Genomic DNA, 20763 nt, shown 5'->3' on the forward strand with positions numbered 1-20763 from the left:
CGTCCAAAATTCTGCTGCTAGGGTTCTCACCCGCACCAAGTCCTGGCACCACATCACCCCCACCCTCATCCACCTCCACTGGCTTCCAGTCAAGTCGTGCATCAATTTCAAGATCCTCCTCATCACCTACAAAGCCCTTCACTCCCTTGACCCCCGGTACCTAGCTGACCTCCTCCATCCCGCCCCGGAGGATGCGGTCCTCTGACTCCGGTCTCCTCTCTATCCCCACCACCAACATGCGGGACTGTTGGTCCCAGAGCCTTCTCTGTTGCCGCCGCACCCACACTCTGGAACTCACTCCCTCCAAACATCCGTAGTGCTACATCCCTGCACTCCTTCAAATCCCAACTCAAAACCCACCTCTTCAACAAATTTGTAAATGACTGCCTGATTTCTCCCTTTTCTTTTCTTTCCTTTTGATTTTGTTGTTACGTTGTTCCCTGATCCCTTTCCCTTAGCTGCCCCCTCCTGCCTTGGGTCTCCTGAAAGGCGCTATATAAATTTAAGATATTATTATTATTATTATTATTATTATTATTATTATTATTATTATTATTATTATTATTATATCTCTGTAAAGTAGGAAGCTGGAGCATGCTCAGTAGTTTAGTGCTATATCTCTGTAAAGCAGGAAGCTGGAGCATGCTCAGTAGTTTAGGACTATATCTCTGCGGGCGGCTAGGTGGCGCAGTGGGCAAGGCGCTCGCCACCAACGCAGGAGATGCTGGGTTCGAGCCCAGCTCTCGGCGTTGCTACCAGCTTGGCTGGTCGTTCATACTAATACAATTGGCAGTATTAGGGGGTGGGAAGCTGGTGGGTGGGGATCGGACGTTGTGGACAGCGACTCCTACAGGTCGGTTGGTGCTCCTGCGCAGTAGAATCAGGAAGCGACGAGGGCGGCGTGTCCCTCCCTTCATTGCAGACGTCAGCTTTAATTTGAGGGTATTTACATCCAAATCAGGTGAACGGTGTAGGAATTACAACCATTTCTATATGTGACTTTATAAGGGACCAAAGGTAATTGGACAATTGGCTGCTCAGCTGTTCCATGGTGTGTGCCCCTCATTATCATTAATTTACAAGGAGCAGACAAAGGGTCTCAAGTTCATTTCATTGTGGTATTTGCAATCTGTTGTTGTCAACTCTCAATGAGGTGCAAAGAGCTGTTACTTTCAGTGAGGCAAGTGCAAGTCATCATTAGGCTGAAAACCCAAAACAAACCCATCAGGGAGATAGCAAAAACATTATGTGAAAATGTATGGACCAAACTATATGTATAGAGCAGTCTGTGAGCTAATTTAATTCTGTAGTAAAGTTACTTTTCTATAAATACAAGAGACGGAGTGGAATTCCCCTTTTGATCAGATGTTACTTATTTTGGAGACACTGCACCGTTTGAAAGCTTGCCGTTTGGATCCATTGTAATCTCCCGGCTAGCTAAGCAACAAAGCTGCTAGGTTTAGCAAACCTAATTTGGTGTTTAGCGCCACAGTGCAACAATAGACAAGAGTTGCAGCTCGTTTCCCTTTTCCAAGCAACCGACAAGCCAGGATGATGCAGGCTATATAATGTATATCATCAGCAGGGCAATAAAAACAGAATGTTGAGCGATCTGTAAATTTACTACTGAGCAATCAAACAATGAATATTGTTTCCATTGGTGACCCCATGACCTTTCTTCTAGTGCCACCATCAGGCTAAACTTTCAATTATCATCTCATGATCCGTTAGTCATACAGTCGTGAAACTGATATCCAGAGATGAGTCTACTCATGGACACAGGGTTCTTACACCTTTTCCAAAGCAAAATTCAAGCACTTTTAAAGCATTTTCAAGGTGCATTTTCAAGCTTTTCCAGCATCTTATGCGGCTGTGGTAAATAAAATATTTACTCGAAATGATCATTTCACTTCTTCCATCACATTAAATCAGATGTTATTGTGCTATAAACAACCAGAATGATGTAGACTTGGCATCCTATATAACCTGGCTGAGCCCATGTGAAACAATCACTCAAATAATCACCAGATAAAACTTCAAAATCAAATATTTACTGAAAATGTGCAAAATAAGACAACAGTCTTTGAGGTAGGCAGTCAATCAGCTCCTTGAGCCTTAAAATGTATACAAAATCAAATCAACCTAGGATTTTTATACAACCCCCAGTGGTGTCTTCAGTTGGTACGTCCCAGCAGGTACCAGGATGTAAGCTATATGATGCCCACGGTATTGGTTGCCACAAGCTCTAGTCTCCTCTCTTGTTATTTCACACAAACAGCTACCCCGAGTAGCTGGTTTTTTATGTTGCGGACATATCCTACAGAACATTCCTTAAAATAGAAAATTTGCTTGTTAGCCATGTTGATCACAGCTAAACCACAGCTCCGATGCATAATGGAGTTAGCTAAACAAAACTAGTTGTGCACACTGGACGCTCTGACCGAAGAGTCAGTTTATCAGAGCGGAGCAGATTTTCAGAGTTAATTTATTAACTCGCCTCAACACTTTCAGTGCCGGCCACGCTATATATCGTTATTTCATGCCCCCCGTTGAGAGCCGACGATGCCAATTGTAGTTTTTTATTTTTATTAGCGATCTGAATTCATATTTCATCAACAGAGTCTCCCGTTGGTACAGCAGCCCCTCTATGAGCTCCGATGGGAAAATACCGCCCCCTATCGTCTATCCCTGTGTAACTGCAGCCCATTCTATTACACAGGTCGATGGGTGGGGGGGAGCCTACTCGCTCCACTATGCTGGCGAGCCGTCTGATGAAGAGGGAAGTGATTGCGAGACGGAAAGCAGCCTGGAATATATATTTACAGCAGCCAATAAACGCAATCGATATTTGGAATGGCGATCAGGAATTGGAATAATCTTTTTGGAGAACATCTGATGTAAGGTAAGGAGTCTATGTTACCAGTTTTAGGATAATCGGAGCTGTTTTCACTGAGATAACAGCGTGCCCCGTATGTGTATATGTGTGTGTGTGTGCTGTTGAGGAAATAAGATAATAGATTTCTCAGCTCGCTTCTATAGCGTGCATAAGTACACATATACTATCGATAATCTAGCGTTTATTTGAAAACGATTCATAAATAGGCCGACAAATGACAATGTGTCTAGTGTATTCGAGAATATTCCAATAAATGCCGTTTGACGGAATCTTTCTATTTTCCTGAAATTTTTGAGAAAACGATAGCTTTTCGAAATGCTATAAAACGGAAATGAACCGATTAAAAAGAAATCTGTTTCGACAATGTTGACTACAAACAAGTCATGGATAAGCAACGGGCAGATTATACACATAGCCATAATTTAAAACATAGATTATGCATTTTTAACGCTATCATTGAAGTGGATGCTGGCATCCAAGGACATAATATACAGTGTTGCTTGTCGTTGTCAACATGAACAATAAACATAGCCATCTGTGGCAACGCTAGCTCACTAGCTTGCTAACGTTTAAATAAATAAGAAGCTTGCTAACGTTACTGGGATTAAAGCAAGCTACTCGAGGATGTGCTCGTTTCAACCATGCATTATATTTTGTATATTCAAGTCAGAGGTAATTAAAACGGCAGCCTTCCGGCATGTTGGCTGCCCCACACGCTGTTCCATCAGATGGCACACTTAAAAAAACACTACGGGTCAATCCAAGCCAAATCACGCGAGTGGCGAGGCTCGAGAGAGAGAGGACTTTTGCGTGAAAGGCGAAAGCAATTAGGCTCTCCGAATTTTTTTTACTTTATCTAAAAACCAAACTATTCAGTCAGATAGCGATTTATTATTAAAGTATACAGTGCAATTACAATTTCAATAACTTTCCAGCACTTTATACACAATTTAAGCACTATTCAAACCTTGAAAACACCACATTGAAATACAAGCATTTTCAAGGATTTCCAGCACCCGTACGAACCCTGTGGACAATACATTTGCTATAAGTCCGCTATATTGGAATTTCCACCAATTTTTTTTTGCGAGTTAGCTTTGAGATAACTCTGTGCAGTGTGCCCTGGCCACAGTGAGCTCCGACGATGTCATATGAGGCTATTGGCCTTGATACATTGCCCTACTTCTGACTCCCTGACTCATACCAAAAATCAAGAAGATAATTTCAGGTTGCACCAGCAGGTAACACGGCAACTAGTCTGGGTTATCTTACGTAGTCGATGAAGCTGCTGGTCTTAAATCTCTGAGTAGCACAGACGCTAGCAGGGCTGTGAGACTCTCATGTCTGGACACTAGCAGGGCTGTGAGACTCTCATGTCTGGACACTAGCAGGGCTGTGAGACTCTCATGTCTGGACACTAGCAGGGCTGTGAGACTCTCATGTCTGGACACTAGCAGGGCTGTGAGACTCTCATGTCTGGACACTAGCAGGGCTGTGAGACTCATGTCTGGACACTAGCAGGGCTGTGAGACTCTCATGTCTGGACACTAGCAGGGCTGTGAGACTCATGTCTGGACACTAGCAGGGCTGTGAGACTCATGTCTGGACACTAGCAGGGCTGTGAGACTCATGTCTGGACACTAGCAGGGCTGTGAGACTCATGTCTGGACACTAGCAGGGCTGTGAGACTCATGTCTGGACACTAGCAGGGCTGTGAGACTCATGTCTGGACACTAGCAGGGCTGTGAGACTCATGTCTGGACACTAGCAGGGCTGTGAGACTCTTATGTCTGGACACTAGCAGGGCTGTGACTCATGTCTGGACACTAGCAGGGCTGTGAGACTCTCATGTCTGGACACTAGCAGGGCTGTGAGACTCTGTCGGGATCAGACAGAGCGCTATTGGCTTGGGGGCAGCTTTTGTGCGGTTCATATTTAGCAATTGGAAGCGGGATAATGAGTGAGTAACCATAATTTGCCACAAAACCTGAAAGGGGCATGGACAGCCCAGTCTCCTCACCTTCACCCTCTTCTTCTTCTTCCTCCTCATCTTTGTCTTCTACCTCTTCCTCCTTCTTGGCAGGTTTGTCAGAGGAGTTGGAGTCCGAGTCCGAGTCCGAGTCACTGTCGGAGGCGCTGGCTTCGTCCTCACTGCGCTTCCTCTTCCTCTTCCTCGGCTGGTAGGACACGGAGACGAGTTAGAGATTATGACTTCATTTCAGCCTCTGGTTAGCGGGGCTGCTCGTCTTTAGTCAATTAGTCTTTGGTGTCTCAGTTGACAACGATTCATTTAGTAGAGTCCTTTTTTTATGCTGAATGAATCATTAACACATCTTGCGCCAAAGACGAGTTCTCGTTATTGCCCGCCAATCGAATAGCGCCAACAACGAGTTAACTCGTTTTTATGATCGTTATTCACTTTATTTGCTATTGGCATTCATAATTCATCCAGGAAGGCTCCGGGAGCCAGCTGGACCCTGTCTGATATTGCAACGCCTCAATTTCAGGCGAGTTGCACTCCACTCTAAACCGGAAGTGGCGCTCTGTGCATCGGGGAAAAAGCTCCGGCAGAGATATCTTGTAACGTGGATCAAGATACACACTCGAGTGCATGGGATCGCTTTCGAGACGCAAGAATCAATATGCTTTCGGCGTTTATTGCGTCATACAAACGGAAAATGGATCTAGCAGATCGACATCAAATAATTGGAATATTTTTCCTCCAGTCTCATAAGGCACAGGTAAGAGGAATCGAACGTTATTTCCAGCTCGATTGTCCATTTATTTCATTGCAATCTATCCGATAAACGTATGGCGTCGTACTAAAGAAAGACGTTAGTGACAATTAGGGATGCCCCGATCGATCGGCCACCGATCGTTATCGGCCGATAATTAGTATAAATATGCGATCGGGGAATTCCGATAATTAGTCATATTCGCCGATCGCGGAAACTGATCAAGTGGATATCTCACTCGCTTGTCTCAGACGCACAGGACCTGCAAACTGCTCCTCCTCCCTAGCCCCGCCCGTACCCGTGTAGAGTTTGTAAACACAGAGGAGGCGGACCTCCTCTGCTGAGTCTAGATAGTGCATTCGACCTGAGCTAACGTTAGCTACCTAGCTATCGTTACTGTTTAAACAAAATTACCCAGTCAACTATTCACTTTTAGTAGGCATTGTCTAACGGTATTTAGCCGGCTAGCTACCGATAGCTCCTGATATCAACAAATGCTCCAGCAAGTCTTGTAGTGCATGTTGATACCTCCGTTAGCTCGCGTTAGCTGACGTTAATTCACTGTTCAAAACGAAATGTCCGATTGAACTAAATAGTTGTCTTAACGTCATCTAGCCGGCTAGCAGTAGCTACAGATAGCTCCTGATATCAATGTCTTATAACATTGATTGAATGCGTATTCGAGCTGAGGGCTTGCTGAATGTGAAATGACCAAAGCATAACGTTACCAATAGGGTCCCGCTGCAGCGCCGGAGAATCCTTTTTGGTAGCTGGAGGCTACTAGAGTACACACAGACAGTGGAGCTGTTTGCAGATAGCGAGCATTTTGACTTGTTGCGTGGTGGCGATGTCTCGCAGATAATACAAGTACAAGTCTAATTATATAATATATATATTTTATTAAAAAAAAATATATATATATATAAAATATTTTTTATTTCTTTTTAATCAAAAACGATCGGTATCGGATCGGTATCGGCCGATATGGCTCACGACGATCGGTGGCAAAAAAACGTGATCGGGGCATCCCTAGTGACAATCAAGGAATCATAAACGACCCCCCCCCCCCCCCCCCCTTTCCTTCATGCATGATGGACCATAATGTATAGCGATCATATGCATTTGAATTTTTTAATATAGCGTGTATAGGAACGAAACGCCAATCGATTATGTGTAATACGCGGCAGGGCCTATAACGCGCCTTCTAGGAATTACTGCTATACAGTCCAAAAACACACTTATATTCACGACGGTACTAACATGACAATATAAGAATGGAAGAATATAACGTTCCCACATCCGGAACGATAGATACCCGATGTTGAATGGGCCATAGTAACGTCGATATAGCTATAATATTTTAAAGTTATAGCCCTGCAAAGAAGGTGAGCGACTCCATAGGCTTACAGCGCTGGCAGAGAGTGGTATAAGATGGGCATACTGCATGGCGCAGAATGTGTTAGTCATGTGTGATTAAGTGATTACTGGAAAATGTTAAGCACACCGCTGACCTCACAATAACATTCACAAGCATTGGATTAAAAGGAGTCATTCTGCATCGTTGCATTGATTTGCATACAGACATTAATGTCAGATAAACTATTTTACACATTTGATGGGTTGAATAGACTATTTAATTGGTCAGCAAAATTCTTTGATTATTAGTGATATAAGAAAAGCTGAGGGCAGCCCTACGTAGAAAAGCACAACTGAGCCAAGTTGAGTTGTCGAGCCACGGGTTACAGGTTTGATGTTACGTTATGTTTATGTTCCTGAATTTCCCCCAGGGGATTGATAAAGGAACACTTGAGTTGACGTCTGATGTATGAACCATCATGTAAATTGTGACCAAGCTCTGTGCTCTGTGTTTGTTTATGCGCATGTTTGTTATGTTTATACGTAATTTTATTGACCAATTCAGTGGACCAATCAAACTCAACATTTCAACGTACATTTGTATTTCATATGAAAGGTCGTTACTGACGGTCATCGACTTGAGTCTTTATGATCCCTTAAGTTTTTACATTTTAAAACTAGCGATGTTTAGGATCCAGGCACGAGTATTGTGTAAATTCACAGTTAAAAGCACAGTCTTGTGTACTTTCAGGTGAGGAAAATATAGGGTTCAGTATAGAAAATTCTCTATGCATTGTGCATTTGGTTGCTTACTGGAAGAAGTGGTCCGTCATTCTACTTCAACTGCATTTCTGCTGCGTTTTGCCGAGATGAAAAACATGGAGGCAGCTGATGTCACTTGACAGATGTGAAATGTCAAAGTTTTAAGCCATAGCAAATGTCTTTTAGACCAGATTTTCTCCTGAACAACCAAAGGCATGTGGTTGTGACCAGGTTGAAGCAGCACCATGTCTGAATTGGACAATAGCGGGCCCCTGTGGCTGTGAGGGGTAATTGCTCAGTGTTTTACACAGAGACAAACATGAAAATGTATTTCTTCATTTCACATTTATGTTCAAGAAATGAGCATTTGAGTTTCTCTTGTTCGGCTCAACTCTGATTTAGAGCTAAAGAAACAATATTTTATGTACCTCCCCTCCCCCATGCTGCTATGACACCTGAATCCCCCCAAGGGGATTAATAAACAGGGTTCCCAGACATTGCAAAATAAAATTCAAGGACTTAAGTACTTTTCCAAGCACAATTTCTCATTTTAAAAAGGGCATTTAAAGGGATACAATTCACTTTTAAATGCCGTTTAAATTTTTTTATCTGATCCAATATTTATGACTTAAAAGTTAAAACCAATTTCTGACAATTAGTTACACTTTAAATTAAAAATAAATCTATTTCTTGATTCAGAATTTTTTTATCATGGATGAACAAAACTTTCAATGCGAATGGTTGATTTGAATTTCAAGGGCTTTTTAAGCTCCTTGTTAATAAAAAATGGGCTGTTTAAGGAATTCCAGGGCTGAACTTTTTTTGGTAAAAAATCAAGCACTTTAAGCACTTCAAGGACCTTGTGCGAACCCCGAATAAAGGAACACTTGACTTGACTAACCTTGGGTTCAGGCGTGTGTTCTTTGGCAGCCTCTTTCTCCACCTTCCCCTCGTTGACACTTTCCCCGTCTGAAGCTTTAGCAGAACCCTTCTCTGTGCTGCCAGCGTCAGTCTCCTCCTGAAATACAATTCACTGCCATCAATACAAACACATCGACATGTTCACTGTCTTCTGGCGACCCACAGAGAAGACGTGAGCGTACCTTCTCAACAGAGAAGACCTGAGTGTACCTTCTTAGCAGAGAAGACGTCTAAATCACATTGCATGCGTGCACGACAAAGGATAATAGTGATGATCTAGCGTTGATTTCAGGAAGATCCGATAATCAGGCAAAAAATGACAACATGTTTATTGAATTACACAAAAACGCTGTTTCTTGTCTTTTCCCTGGAATTGCTCAGAAGCGGCCGGACTATGTTCATCTTCAAAACGGTATAAAACTGAAATGTACGGATGAAAAAATTATCTGTTTCTTGCACGTTGACCAGAAGCAGCTCAATGAGACTCGACGGCGTTATTAGACCCATAGCTATACTATAAAATATAGGTTTAGGCAGTGGTGCGTTATTGAAATCATCTGTGGTTGCACGCACCACGTGCACGGGCGCTCCCGCGAATGCGCATTTAATGTCCCCTCGCTTGAGCACAGACTAAAGACGGTGCCTAATTGCCTCTACGAATGGAATGTAACACATGTCTTCACAACAAGTTAGGGGTGAATGTATCTGAGAACGTATTTAACACACCTGACGACCGGCGCTATTGATATGCAAATAGCGAGTACTTATCTGGGGTTGCACAGAGTGGAACCCCGTCCCATGAAGAACGCATGCCTGGGTTTAGGTCTACAAAGTACAACTACGTTTACATGGGGTTAATGGACGGCATGGAAGTGGTCACTTCCCGGAAGGGGCGTGGCACTCAATGTGTTAACAGAGAAGAGAGCGTACCTTCTCAACAGAGAAGACCTGAGCGTACCTTCTCAACAGAGAAGACATGAGCCTACCTTCTCAACAGAGAAGACCTGAGCCTACCTTCTCAACAGAGAAGACCTGAGCGTACCTTCTCAACAGAGAAGACCTGAGCGTATCTTCTCAACAGAGAAGACCCGAGTGTAACTACCTTCTCGTTCTTGTCTTGCTCCGCTGGAGGTTTGCGTTCACCCTCCGTGGTCTTGAGCTCCTCTCTCTTGGGGGGTTCAGCTCCCCCTATCAACTTCTCCCTCTCATCCTCAACCTTGTCCGGCAGGTCCAAGATACGAAGGTCATGATCAGTCCCTCCTTCCATCTTTATGACAGCTACATGAGATTGGGGGAATGTAAGAGCATGGCTTAAGAGTATGCCCCGCTAAATGTCAGCATTATGTATATTGACAGGATCACTCAAGAGCAGGGTTCAAAATTGTCACTGTGGATGTTATTTGTTGGTGGAACAAAGACTGCCATCAAAAAAGCCACAAACTGGCAAATGGTTAAATGTTGACAATGTTTTATGTATTTGAGGTCATTGATGTATTCTTTAAATGATAAGGACGCTTAATATAATTTATCATAATATTTCAGTGCCCTTGCAATGCAAATAAATGCCCCCCAAAATCAACGAAGGTCAACATGTATTCCAATGGTACGCTTCACTTAAGCCATGTGAGGATATCTACTTGAACCTGACCGGTGGTAGTGATGGGTCCAGCAATCTGTGTTTTTTTTTAATCCACTTTCTCACCTCTTTTCTATTTCTCTCCCATCCCAATTCCACTGTGCCAATTCTCCCCTCCCCTGTCTTGAACGTTGCTCGCATATGCCCCCCACTGGCCGGTTGTAGGGAGGAAAGAAGCCTTGCATCACGTGTCCCCTCCGATACATGAGGAGGCAGCCTGTCACATCTTTTCACCTGCCAGCGCGGACTCTCATTGGAGAGGTGTAACGTGTGGGAGGCTCACACTACCCCTGCCATTTCCTGTCTCTGCTGTGCAGGCGTACCCAACCAACCTGTAGGAGTCGCTGTCCACAACGTCCAGATTACCACCCATCGACTTCCACCCGCTAACTCTGCCAATTGAGTTAGTATGACGACTGGCCCAAGCCGGAGGCAACGCAGACAGCCGGAGTCGAACCCGGTGTCTCTTGCGTTGGTGACGAGTGCAATGCCCGCTACACCACCCAGCCACCTTCAGCAATCTGTTTGAATGACGAATGTGTCCCAGACTAATCAACCAATAGAATTGTCCTGTTCCTTTTGTCGATGTTTGGAGGTTTGGTATGAAGATAAACTTGGTTACAAAATGAATCTTGACTATTGCTTAACAAGATAACATTGTTCAAGGGTCAACATGGTAAAAAACAAAAGTTGACAGCTGATACATTAGGTGAGAGTTTGGTGAAAGATAAAAGACTAGTTATGACACCAATAGTAAAATGTGCCAGGTCAAATATTCATATCACAAGAAAACTTTCATTTAACTCGGAAATCAGACAAGTCTGGTTTTATCTCACTAACAATGAGTTGGTTTTGTTTTTCTAAAGCTGACTGAGCTTATGAAATCACTATCTACACAAAGAATAGTAAATGGAATTTCAATTAGACATTGACCCTCCCCCCAGCAAATGCTCTTCTGAGGCCTACACAAAAATATTATTTAATATAAATGCAATGGTTTTTATTAATGCTACCATTGGGGGCTAATGTATATTGTGCAGACTCTGAAGCATTTAGCTAAATGTGTGTAAGAAAATAACTGACATGGGAAAATTAACATATGTATCTATCAGGTCGTACCGGCATCCAGGATTTTAATAATGGCTTGGGCCCACTCAATGTCCAGGGAGATGTTATCAAACCAGCCATTCTCCATCAGGAACATGAAGACATTCTGGCGATTCTGCAGAGCACTGTGCGCCTCAGCCTTGAGTCGACTCGCCTCATCTGGGTGGTACTTGGATCTGAACCTAAGTCCCGAATGATGATCCAAAACAATGAGGGGATGGGAAACAGAGGTTGGGATGGATTGGACAACAAATGTTAGAGCATGTACATACATATTGCCATCATATCTAGTGTTAAAATAATGCTAGGAAAATTCTATTAATTTGCTCTCATACCACAATCATGTTCTCCGAAACAATGAGCCTTTATCCTTATTATAATGTATGTATGCTTTGTGTTTGTGAGTACAGCTGGTTATTTGTCAGGATGCTTGGGGTCAACTCACAGACCCAACACAGAAACAACGACAGGAATATGGATTATAGAAAGTTAAAACATTCACATGTTCAGAATTTCACATGTCAAGAGGATACATTTTTAATCATTTGAGTGGACTAAATTTACCTGTGGTTCTCCCAGTTTAATAACAAATAAATAGCAAGAGGGGTCTCTTCGGGTCTCCACTTCGCGTATATACACACTAATTCGTTTTTTGGGGATTCGATCCCCAAAATAATAAACGCGGAAGGTTTACTTGGCTGTCTGGCTAAGATCCCTGGTACTTTGTGTCTAAAAGCAACTGCATTGTGCGCAGTGCGTGCCCTGGCTGTCTACCAACGGTTCCTGCGAGGACGTTCCACTTTTTCATCTTCAAAACTCTTGTGGTGAAGGTGGGTTGGTAGTAGTGGTAGTGGGAGGGAAAGGAAGAAGGTTTGGTTATGTCAAAAACAAAACATGAGACCGTTTTAATATGATCCCTTACATAAGCCTGTGGAATAAGTGTCATAAGCATTAAACAAGAAAACAAACAAACTTGCCAATCTCTGAAAAGTGAACAGAAAAAAAAAATCAACCCAAACAGGATTTTAACTGACAATTTAACAACTTATGTTTGCACATTTGATTGTGCCAGTGAACAGTGCAATACACATTTGATACTCGTGATGCACATTTCTATTGTCGATCTTTCAGATACAGGATTTTGGCTGCACTTTAGCGCCTAATATTTCCCTTCTCTATGGGTGTGGTACGTTTATTTTGCTGTGCACTAAACATTCCCTTTAATTTATTTTTTTATTGTGCTAGTCATGGAAAACTCTGTAGAAAATATGTCTGTGCACAATTATAATAACTGATTCGACAAACAAAGGAAATAGTTATAGTTATGTTGAATTTGGGCTGATTTTTCCTTAAAACAATTGCATGCGTTTCGCTATAATAGACCTTTTTAAATAACAACTAAATTAATTTGAACCGAGGGCACAACAATCCCTATGCACACAGAACATGATAAAACTGTATTTTCAAAACAAGGCCTTTTTATACAAAATAATTCTAAATAAAACCTATGAATGGTCATAACTAATGTACCGAAGGATATGAACATCTTACTACTCTTCATCCATTAATAGTAGGCCTATATACCAAGGGTGGCCAACCCGCGGCTTGCGAGCCGCATGTGGCTCTTTGCCCGTCAATGTGTGGCTCTTCCATCCATAAAAAAGAAATTAAAAAAATATTATTATTTACATTTTTTTTAATAAATTTTTTTTGTATGTCACTCATTCCATAAGGACGTAGAATAAACATTTACAGATTTTTTTTAAATGGCCCATTTGCATGTTCTTGGTATCTGAATCTAGGGACATCTATGGATCTCAGGGAATGTATTCCCAGTGTCAGAAAACAGAAATAGTGTGTCTGTTACTAGGCTTGAGTAAATTGTAATGAACCAAAGGAGAATATCAATTATATTTAAAAAATATTTTTTATCTTTGACTGTGAATAACACCATGTTAAAATTTACCAGACCTGAAAAATCTAAGCAAATGAATAAAGGGAAGATGATTTTGTAGATAGTACTGAATTCTGCCATCTTTTTTATAATGTACATTTCTCCACCATTTTTCATCATATTGCAACACCGTTTTTTGCTAGACGTTCACATAATTTTTTTAAATAAACATTTAGACTTTTTTTTAATGGCTAAACGTGATTTTGTAATTTTGCAACCGTGGGTCTCACAGGGTACTTTTAACCATGTGAGGCCCAAATAAAAAAGACATAAACCACTTCAGAGGCCAGAGGGTGAGACCTATAAACACATGAAGGGTGCCATGACTGAAAAAAAGGTTGAGAAACGCTGGTATATGGTGTGGCTCTTTGTGGTACCACAGTAATTTTTGTGGCTCTTAATCTCTTGACTGGTTGGCCACCCCTGCTATATACTAATGTACTGAAGGAAATAAACATCATACTAATCTTCATCTTTTAATGGAATTTACTAATGTACTGAAGATTAAAGTCATACCACTCTTCATCTATGAATGGTATTCACTAATGTACTGAAGGAAGAAAGTCGTACCACTCTTCATCTTTGTGAGTCAAGAAGAAGACCTGCATCTGCTGCCGGCGGAAATCACTCTTGTACTCATTGTAGAGCCTGACTGCCTCCGTCTCATGCACAGAATCATCCAGGGATAGTAGGAACTCCTTAAAGTTCTTCATTACTGGCGGAGGGGGCCCCCGGTTCATGTCATGGATGTTACCAAGCCTAATTAGATTACATTCGATTAAAATAAATCAAATTTATTGTCATTATACAGCACAAGTAGGGATGCACCGATCCAATATCGGACCCGATATGACTAAAATAGCTGGATCGGGTATCGGTAAAAAAAAGAAATCAGTACATTTATATCCGTGTTAATTTGTTACATTTTGTTTCACTAAGTTAGGAAAGTAATGTTTTAAGTCAAGCCTGATGTTGCCTTGCACAAAAGAATGATCCCAGTCTCTTCCACACAGTGAGGCATACAGTTTATTAATTGAACAATGGGTATCGGATCGGTACTCGGTATCGGCCGATACCCAAAGCCCAGTTATCGGTATCGGAACTGAAAGTCGGATCGGTGCAGCCCTAAGCACAAGTACAGTAAAAATGAAAATAGGTTGGCATCCAACCAGAGTGCACATGTAACAGTAAAGTGCAATAGCAATATACAATGTACAGGTCATTAAACTGGATATAAAATATATAAATTTGTACTACTGATTAATAGTGCTAATCAGATGTATGTACAGTGTTATAGTATTATTATGTACAGTGATACAGGTATAAAGATAATATGGTAGAAAGTCATATTGGCCAGCGGTATAACTAGTAAACTAGGATTGTATGCAGGTATGTACAGACAGATAGGGCAAGTATAAATATATATATATACGGTCTATACAGCATTATTGTACATGCCATCATACAGTTATAAAGGTAGACTATAGTTTGGTAGTTATGATTACAGGGTAAGGCAGTTTTAGACAGTGAAATGCACAGGAGTACAGATTACGTGTTTAGAGATGTACCTTAAAAAGGGAAGATTTAACTTACGAAGCTGGAATTGGCACTGTGGTTAGTCATTTATAACATCAACACATACAATTTCTACTCGATAGACTTTACAGAACAAAATAAGTTTATATAGAATCAGCTATGCCCATAACAAACAGTGACCCCATTGCACTGATATGTACTGGGTATGTAGAGGTGTGTACCGAGGCTCATTCCATCTCACCTGGCCCGGATGGGGATGCCGTGGTGAGGCTGCTGCATGAGGTGCATGTCAGGGTGGGGCCAGGGCTGAGGCGGAGCGTAGTTGCCGGGGGGGCCTCCCCCGACCCCGTAGCCCATCTCATATCCCCCGTGGTAGGGCTCTCCACCGTGGTTGTCCCTGCAGAGGGCGAAGACGGGACAGCTTAGTCAACAGCAAATACTGACCAGTTAAGCTACAAGCAGCTAATGTTGACGCTGCTATTGTGGTGTGGGTGATTTCAATAGCGCCAACCTGAGAAGAGTATTGCCAGACTTCTACCAGCATGTGACTTGTAACACCAGAGGCGGTAATATTTTAGACCATTGTTACTCGCAATTTAAGTGTGGATACAAGTCTCATTCTGCCAGTGGATTCGGCAAGTCTGATCATGACGCCATCTTTCTTTCACCGCAGTATAAACAAAGTCTCAAGCGCGCGCCGGTAGTCTCGCAAGATGTGCAGAAATGGTCAGCCGAGTCAGAGGAAACACTACAGGCTGCACTTGAATGTACAGACTGGGGGGTGTTCCGCGATAACACAGATAACATTAATGACTACACGGAGACAGTGCTGGACTTTGTTTGTACTTTGGTGGAAGAAACAATCCCCACTACCACAATTAGAGTTTACCCAAACCAAAAGCCCTGGGTAGACAAATCCGTCCGTGAGGCTCTGAAAGCGTGCACCTCAGCATACAACGCCGGGCTTGTGGCAGGCAACATGAATGACCACAAGGTGGCGAGATACGTCAGGAGGACAGTAATATTAGCAAAGAGGCGCTACAGGGATCAAATTGAACTTCAAAATTAACAGGCCGACTCTAGAGCTATGTGGCAGGGCCTCAGAACGATGACAGATTACAAAGGCACCCCCCTCAAGCTGAACAGTAACATCTCCTTAGCAAATGATCTCAATACCTTCTATGCAAGGTTTGAAGCTGGGAATAACAACACCAGCCTACAAACTAGGGATGCCCCGATCGATCGGTATCGGCCGATATTCAGTATAAAAGTGAGATCGGTGAATTCCGATAATGATTTCGCCGATCGTGAAAACCGATCAAAAAACATGATCAAATTCTTAGCGGAGATCTCACTCGCTGAGTTCCGTCTCAGACACACAGAGCTGCAAACTGCCGCTCCTCCTCCTCCTCCTCCCCTGCCCCTCCCGCACCCGTGTAAACAGAGGAGGCTCCTCTGCTATAGTCTAGTGCAGACCTGGGCATTGTACGGCCCGCGGGCCGTATCATTCTGACCGGCCCGCGAAAGATTACATGATAATAAAAAAAAATAAGTTTTTTAATAATTCTTTTTTTTTTAACTTTTTTCTTTTCATGTCAACGTTCACACGCACAATATACGCTTACCTAGGATTTGACTTGATTCACTTGATTCAACAACAAAGCAGTCGAGGCAAGCAGAAACGGTCGAAAGTGTGGTTATTTGTAGTTTGGATTTTTTTTCCACAACTGAGGTAGGTAGATACAATTTTTAGAGACTAAAGTACAGAAAAAAGGTACCGTTGGGTACCGGTATCAATTCACAGGTACCGCCGGTACCGTATCGGTTCAAATGTGAACGGTACCCATCCCTACTGAACACACAACTGCAGGGCAAGGGCATTTTTGCTCATGAAATGCATAGCCATGTGAAAGCCTTCATGACAAAGTTGCAATTAATTTCAAGGCAACTAGGCAGCAACAATCTCAAACACATGAAAACCCTGAAAGAAGTCAAACCATCAGCTGATCACCGGCACAGGTACTCATCCATGTTGGGAGCACTGCATGATGAATTTTCAAGGCGTTTTCAAGATTTCAAAAAGGTTGAGGATGAAATGCAGCTGGTTTCCTCTCCCTTTACCTGCAGTGTTGATAGTTGTTCAGCTTGAACTCATTGCCCTGCAGTCTGATTCACTACTGAAAGAGCACTTTAAGTCAGCATCACTGCTAGAGTTCTACTCTGCTCTCAAGGAGGAGAACTTTCCAAACATGAGGAGACATGCTCAGAAGATGTTGGTTCTCTTTGGATCCACCTACATATGTGAACAGACATTCTCAGTCATGACGTTTACCAAGTCCAGGTACAGATCCTCTCTCACTGATGAACATCTGGCAGCTGTGCTTCGCATCTCCACCTCAGACATGCAACCTGACTTTGATGGACTTGTGAAAGCTCAACAGAGACTGGATTTCTCACACTGAATGAAAAAAAAAAAAAAAACTGAACACTAAAATGTGGAAATATAACAAGTGAAATGGGACACTTGATATTTTTTTTCTTTTTTTGCACAGTTCTGAAAACATTAAATGTTTAATATAGGCATGTAAAGTAAAAAAGGCTACAAACTGGGACACTTTTCTTTACACAGTTAAGTGACATGTCTTGTTTATTTTTGCTATAAGATGATGTGATGTTAGGGGTGGACGGTATGGTCTAAAATTTATATCACGGTATAATTTGAAGCATAGACGGTAACGGTATATATCACGGTATCAGTGTTTCTGGCTCTGCGGCTCTGCAGCTGCATGCTATTTGCAAATCCACTGCTGCAGCCGTCCTCCCGCTGCAGCCGTCGTTATCATAACACTACACACATATCGTAATGTTTACAGCAAACTGTAGTTGATCACCAGGTATGTTTTATTAATGTAGAATAATTCATATAAGAAAAACGATAGGGAAATATCTTACCTTTCTCCACTGGTTAAAAATGCCAGGAACTGAAATTGAAACTTGCTGTGCGCCGCGGTGATATGTGTTTATTATGAAATGACAATTGCGTGTTGACACGCCCACTGCGCGAAGCCTCCTAAATAACTTTTTCCAGTTTGCACATATCTATTATCTATGAGTAATTCTATCTATTTTTAGGGGCAAATGCGATTGAAATAGTCGCGCTGTGGTTACATGACGTCATTGCTATTTTAGAGCTGCTCTACCGGTTACACGGTATAGTCAAAATCCATACCGTAGAGCAAATTAATACCGTTTATACCGTATACCGTTTATACCGTCCACCCCTATGTGATGTCTTTAGAAAGCTAAGAAAATCCTTGTTTCAATAGTATATGAAACTCAAAATGCCCTTTGTTATTAATGTTTCACATTTTGTTTATCATTTTGGAAATAAATTCTATTTGAATAAATGATATTTTTGAAAGCTAACCTCACCTTTTAATTGCCAAATAATAACATACACTCTTACCAGGGGTCAAAACAATGCCATTTACTGCTTTTTATATAGAAATAAAATGTATATTATGCATAATTGAGTTTGGAATTTTGGCCCGGCCCTCCAACATATTTTCAGTTGCTCATTCGGCCCCCTGGGAAAAATAATTGCCCACCCCTGGTCTAGTGCATGGGACCGTGAGCTAACGTTAGCTACATAGCTATCGTTACTGTTTAAACAAAATTACCCAGTCAACTATTCACTTTTAGTGAGGCATTGTCTAACGGTATCTAGCCGGCTAGCTACTGATAGCTCCTGATATCAACAAATGCTACAGCAATAGTCTAGTAGTGCATGTTGATACCTCCGTTAGCTAACGTTAGCTCACTGTTCAAAACGAAATGTCCCATTAAACTAAATAGTTCACTGAGGCGTTGTCTTAACGTTATCTAGCCGGCTAGCAGTAGCTACAGATAGCTCCTGATATCAATGTCTTATAACATTGATTCGATGCGTATTCGAGCCCCGGCTTGCATCGCAGTCACAAACGGGGCTAGCTGAGGGAGTAGGGTATATCTGCAGAGCCGCAGATATACCCTGCTAAAGGTATGCTGAATGTGATTTGACCCAAGGAGAGTATACACACAGATAGCGAGCATTTTGACTTGTTGCGTGGTGGCGATGTCTCGCAGAGAATACAACTACAAGTATAATTATATAATATATATTTTATTAAAAAAAAATTAAGTATATATTTAAAAAAAGAAAATTTATATAAAACCAAAAACGATCGGTATCGGCCGATATGGCTCAAGACGATCGGTATCGGTGGCAAAAAACGTGATCGGGGCATCCCTACTACAAACCACTGCAATGGAGGGGGGGGGGGGGGGGACACTGCTGATGGAGACTCAGTGTTCAGGATAACAGAACATGAGGTGAGGAGGACCCCTAAGAAAGTGAATATCAGGAAGGCAGCAGGACCGGACGGTATCCCAGGCCGCGTCCTAAAAGTCTGTGCAGACCAACTGGCCCCGGTATTCACTGACATATTTAACCTGTCCTTGGAACAGGCTGTCATCCCCACCTGTCTGAAGAAGTCCACTATTATCCCTAGGCTGTACCCAAAAAATCCAAGCCTGCTTGCCCCAACGACTACCGCCCTGTAGCTCTCACCTCCATAGCCATGAAGTGCTTTGAGAAGCTAGTAAAGGGGCTACATCTGCTCCTCCCTCCCCATCAACCTGGACCCCCTGCAATTTGCATACCGCCCCAACAGGTCCACGGAGGACGCCATAGCCCATGTGCTGCACACAGCAGCATCACACCTGGACAAGAGGCAGGGGAACCGTGAGAGAATGCTCCCCTCCAAACTCATAGCCAAGCTCAGGGACCTGGGCTTGAACTATGACCTCTGCCAGTGGGTCTTGGACTTCCTGACGGGCAGACCCCAGGTGGTGAGAGCAGACAACTGCACCTCCTCATCCATCACTCTCAACATAGGGGCCCCCCAGGGCTGTGTTCCGAGTCCCCTCCTCTACTCCCTGTACACACATGACTGTGTGGCACAGCGGAACAACAATACAATCATCAAATTTGCTGACGACACAGTAGTTGTAACTGAGGGGTACAATTCCCTGACTGTATTAAAGAGTATGGTATATTAAACCACTACTAGTTATGTACTTTAATTACTGGCCATACAGTACATGAATATATATGGTGAACACCCACACAAGAATACGGCAATGACACAAAGTACTATTTAGAGGGTATTTATTATTATCAAGCAACGTTAGGTTACAGATTGAGAATTATGCTCGCGCTTGTATGGCGAAGAACACACGTAAAGTAAGTCAAGAGCGTAAGTCAATGAGAATAGTATGAATACTAAGATTGGTCTAAACTGACGCCACCTGTGGTATAGCAATTACATAGGGCACACTAGTACCAGCTGGAGGCACTGGGGGGTTCCCTCCGGGTGCAAGGCCGGCCGGGGTAGAGGAATGTTCGGGTACAAAGTCTGGGTCAACGAGGAATAAAGAGGCTCCAGCTACGGGAGTCGGTACATGTACTCCCTTGATCGGCAGACAAAGCAGCAGTTGTAATCCAAGTATGCTCGACAGCATGGACGACAGCCAGCCAGCCTCTTCCTAGAGGCGGGCTCGAGTGATGATCCTCACGGGGGGTAAATCCCAAACGATAGTGGAATCCACGGTACTCTCCTCCAGCGGTAACTGTCCCAAAGCAATATAATCCAACCAGAAATGGTTCTGCAATCGCCGGTGTAGATTCTCCTGTGCACTATACTTCACATTAAACTAGGTTGAACTTGACGTTACTTCACTAAACTCTGACACTTTTACTATCCTATTCGCACATGTTCTAAGTGCTCTATTTAGACGCAAGGTTGCTCACTTCACTTGC

General features: G+C 42.7%; 1 protein-coding gene across 2 annotated transcripts in view; it reads right to left on the reverse strand.

The window, feature by feature from the left end:
- Nucleotides 1-20763, reverse strand: part of srrt (serrate RNA effector molecule homolog (Arabidopsis)) — a 99818-nt gene that overhangs the window by 65677 nt on the left and 13378 nt on the right. For both annotated transcript variants that reach the window (XM_084320654.1, XM_084320655.1), the window contains exons 4-9: nucleotides 15145-15300; nucleotides 13938-14126; nucleotides 11426-11595; nucleotides 9773-9948; nucleotides 8651-8767; nucleotides 4917-5073 (exon numbers count right to left, since the gene is read on the reverse strand). In XM_084320654.1, the coding sequence (XP_084176780.1) occupies nucleotides 4917-5073; nucleotides 8651-8767; nucleotides 9773-9948; nucleotides 11426-11595; nucleotides 13938-14126; nucleotides 15145-15300 (965 nt within the window). The remainder of the gene's footprint in view (nucleotides 1-4916; nucleotides 5074-8650; nucleotides 8768-9772; nucleotides 9949-11425; nucleotides 11596-13937; nucleotides 14127-15144; nucleotides 15301-20763) is intronic.

Source organism: Notolepis coatsorum, assembly GCF_963971535.1.
Source record: "Notolepis coatsorum genome assembly, chromosome: 8".
Classification (NCBI taxonomy): Eukaryota; Metazoa; Chordata; class Actinopteri; order Aulopiformes; family Paralepididae; genus Notolepis; species Notolepis coatsorum.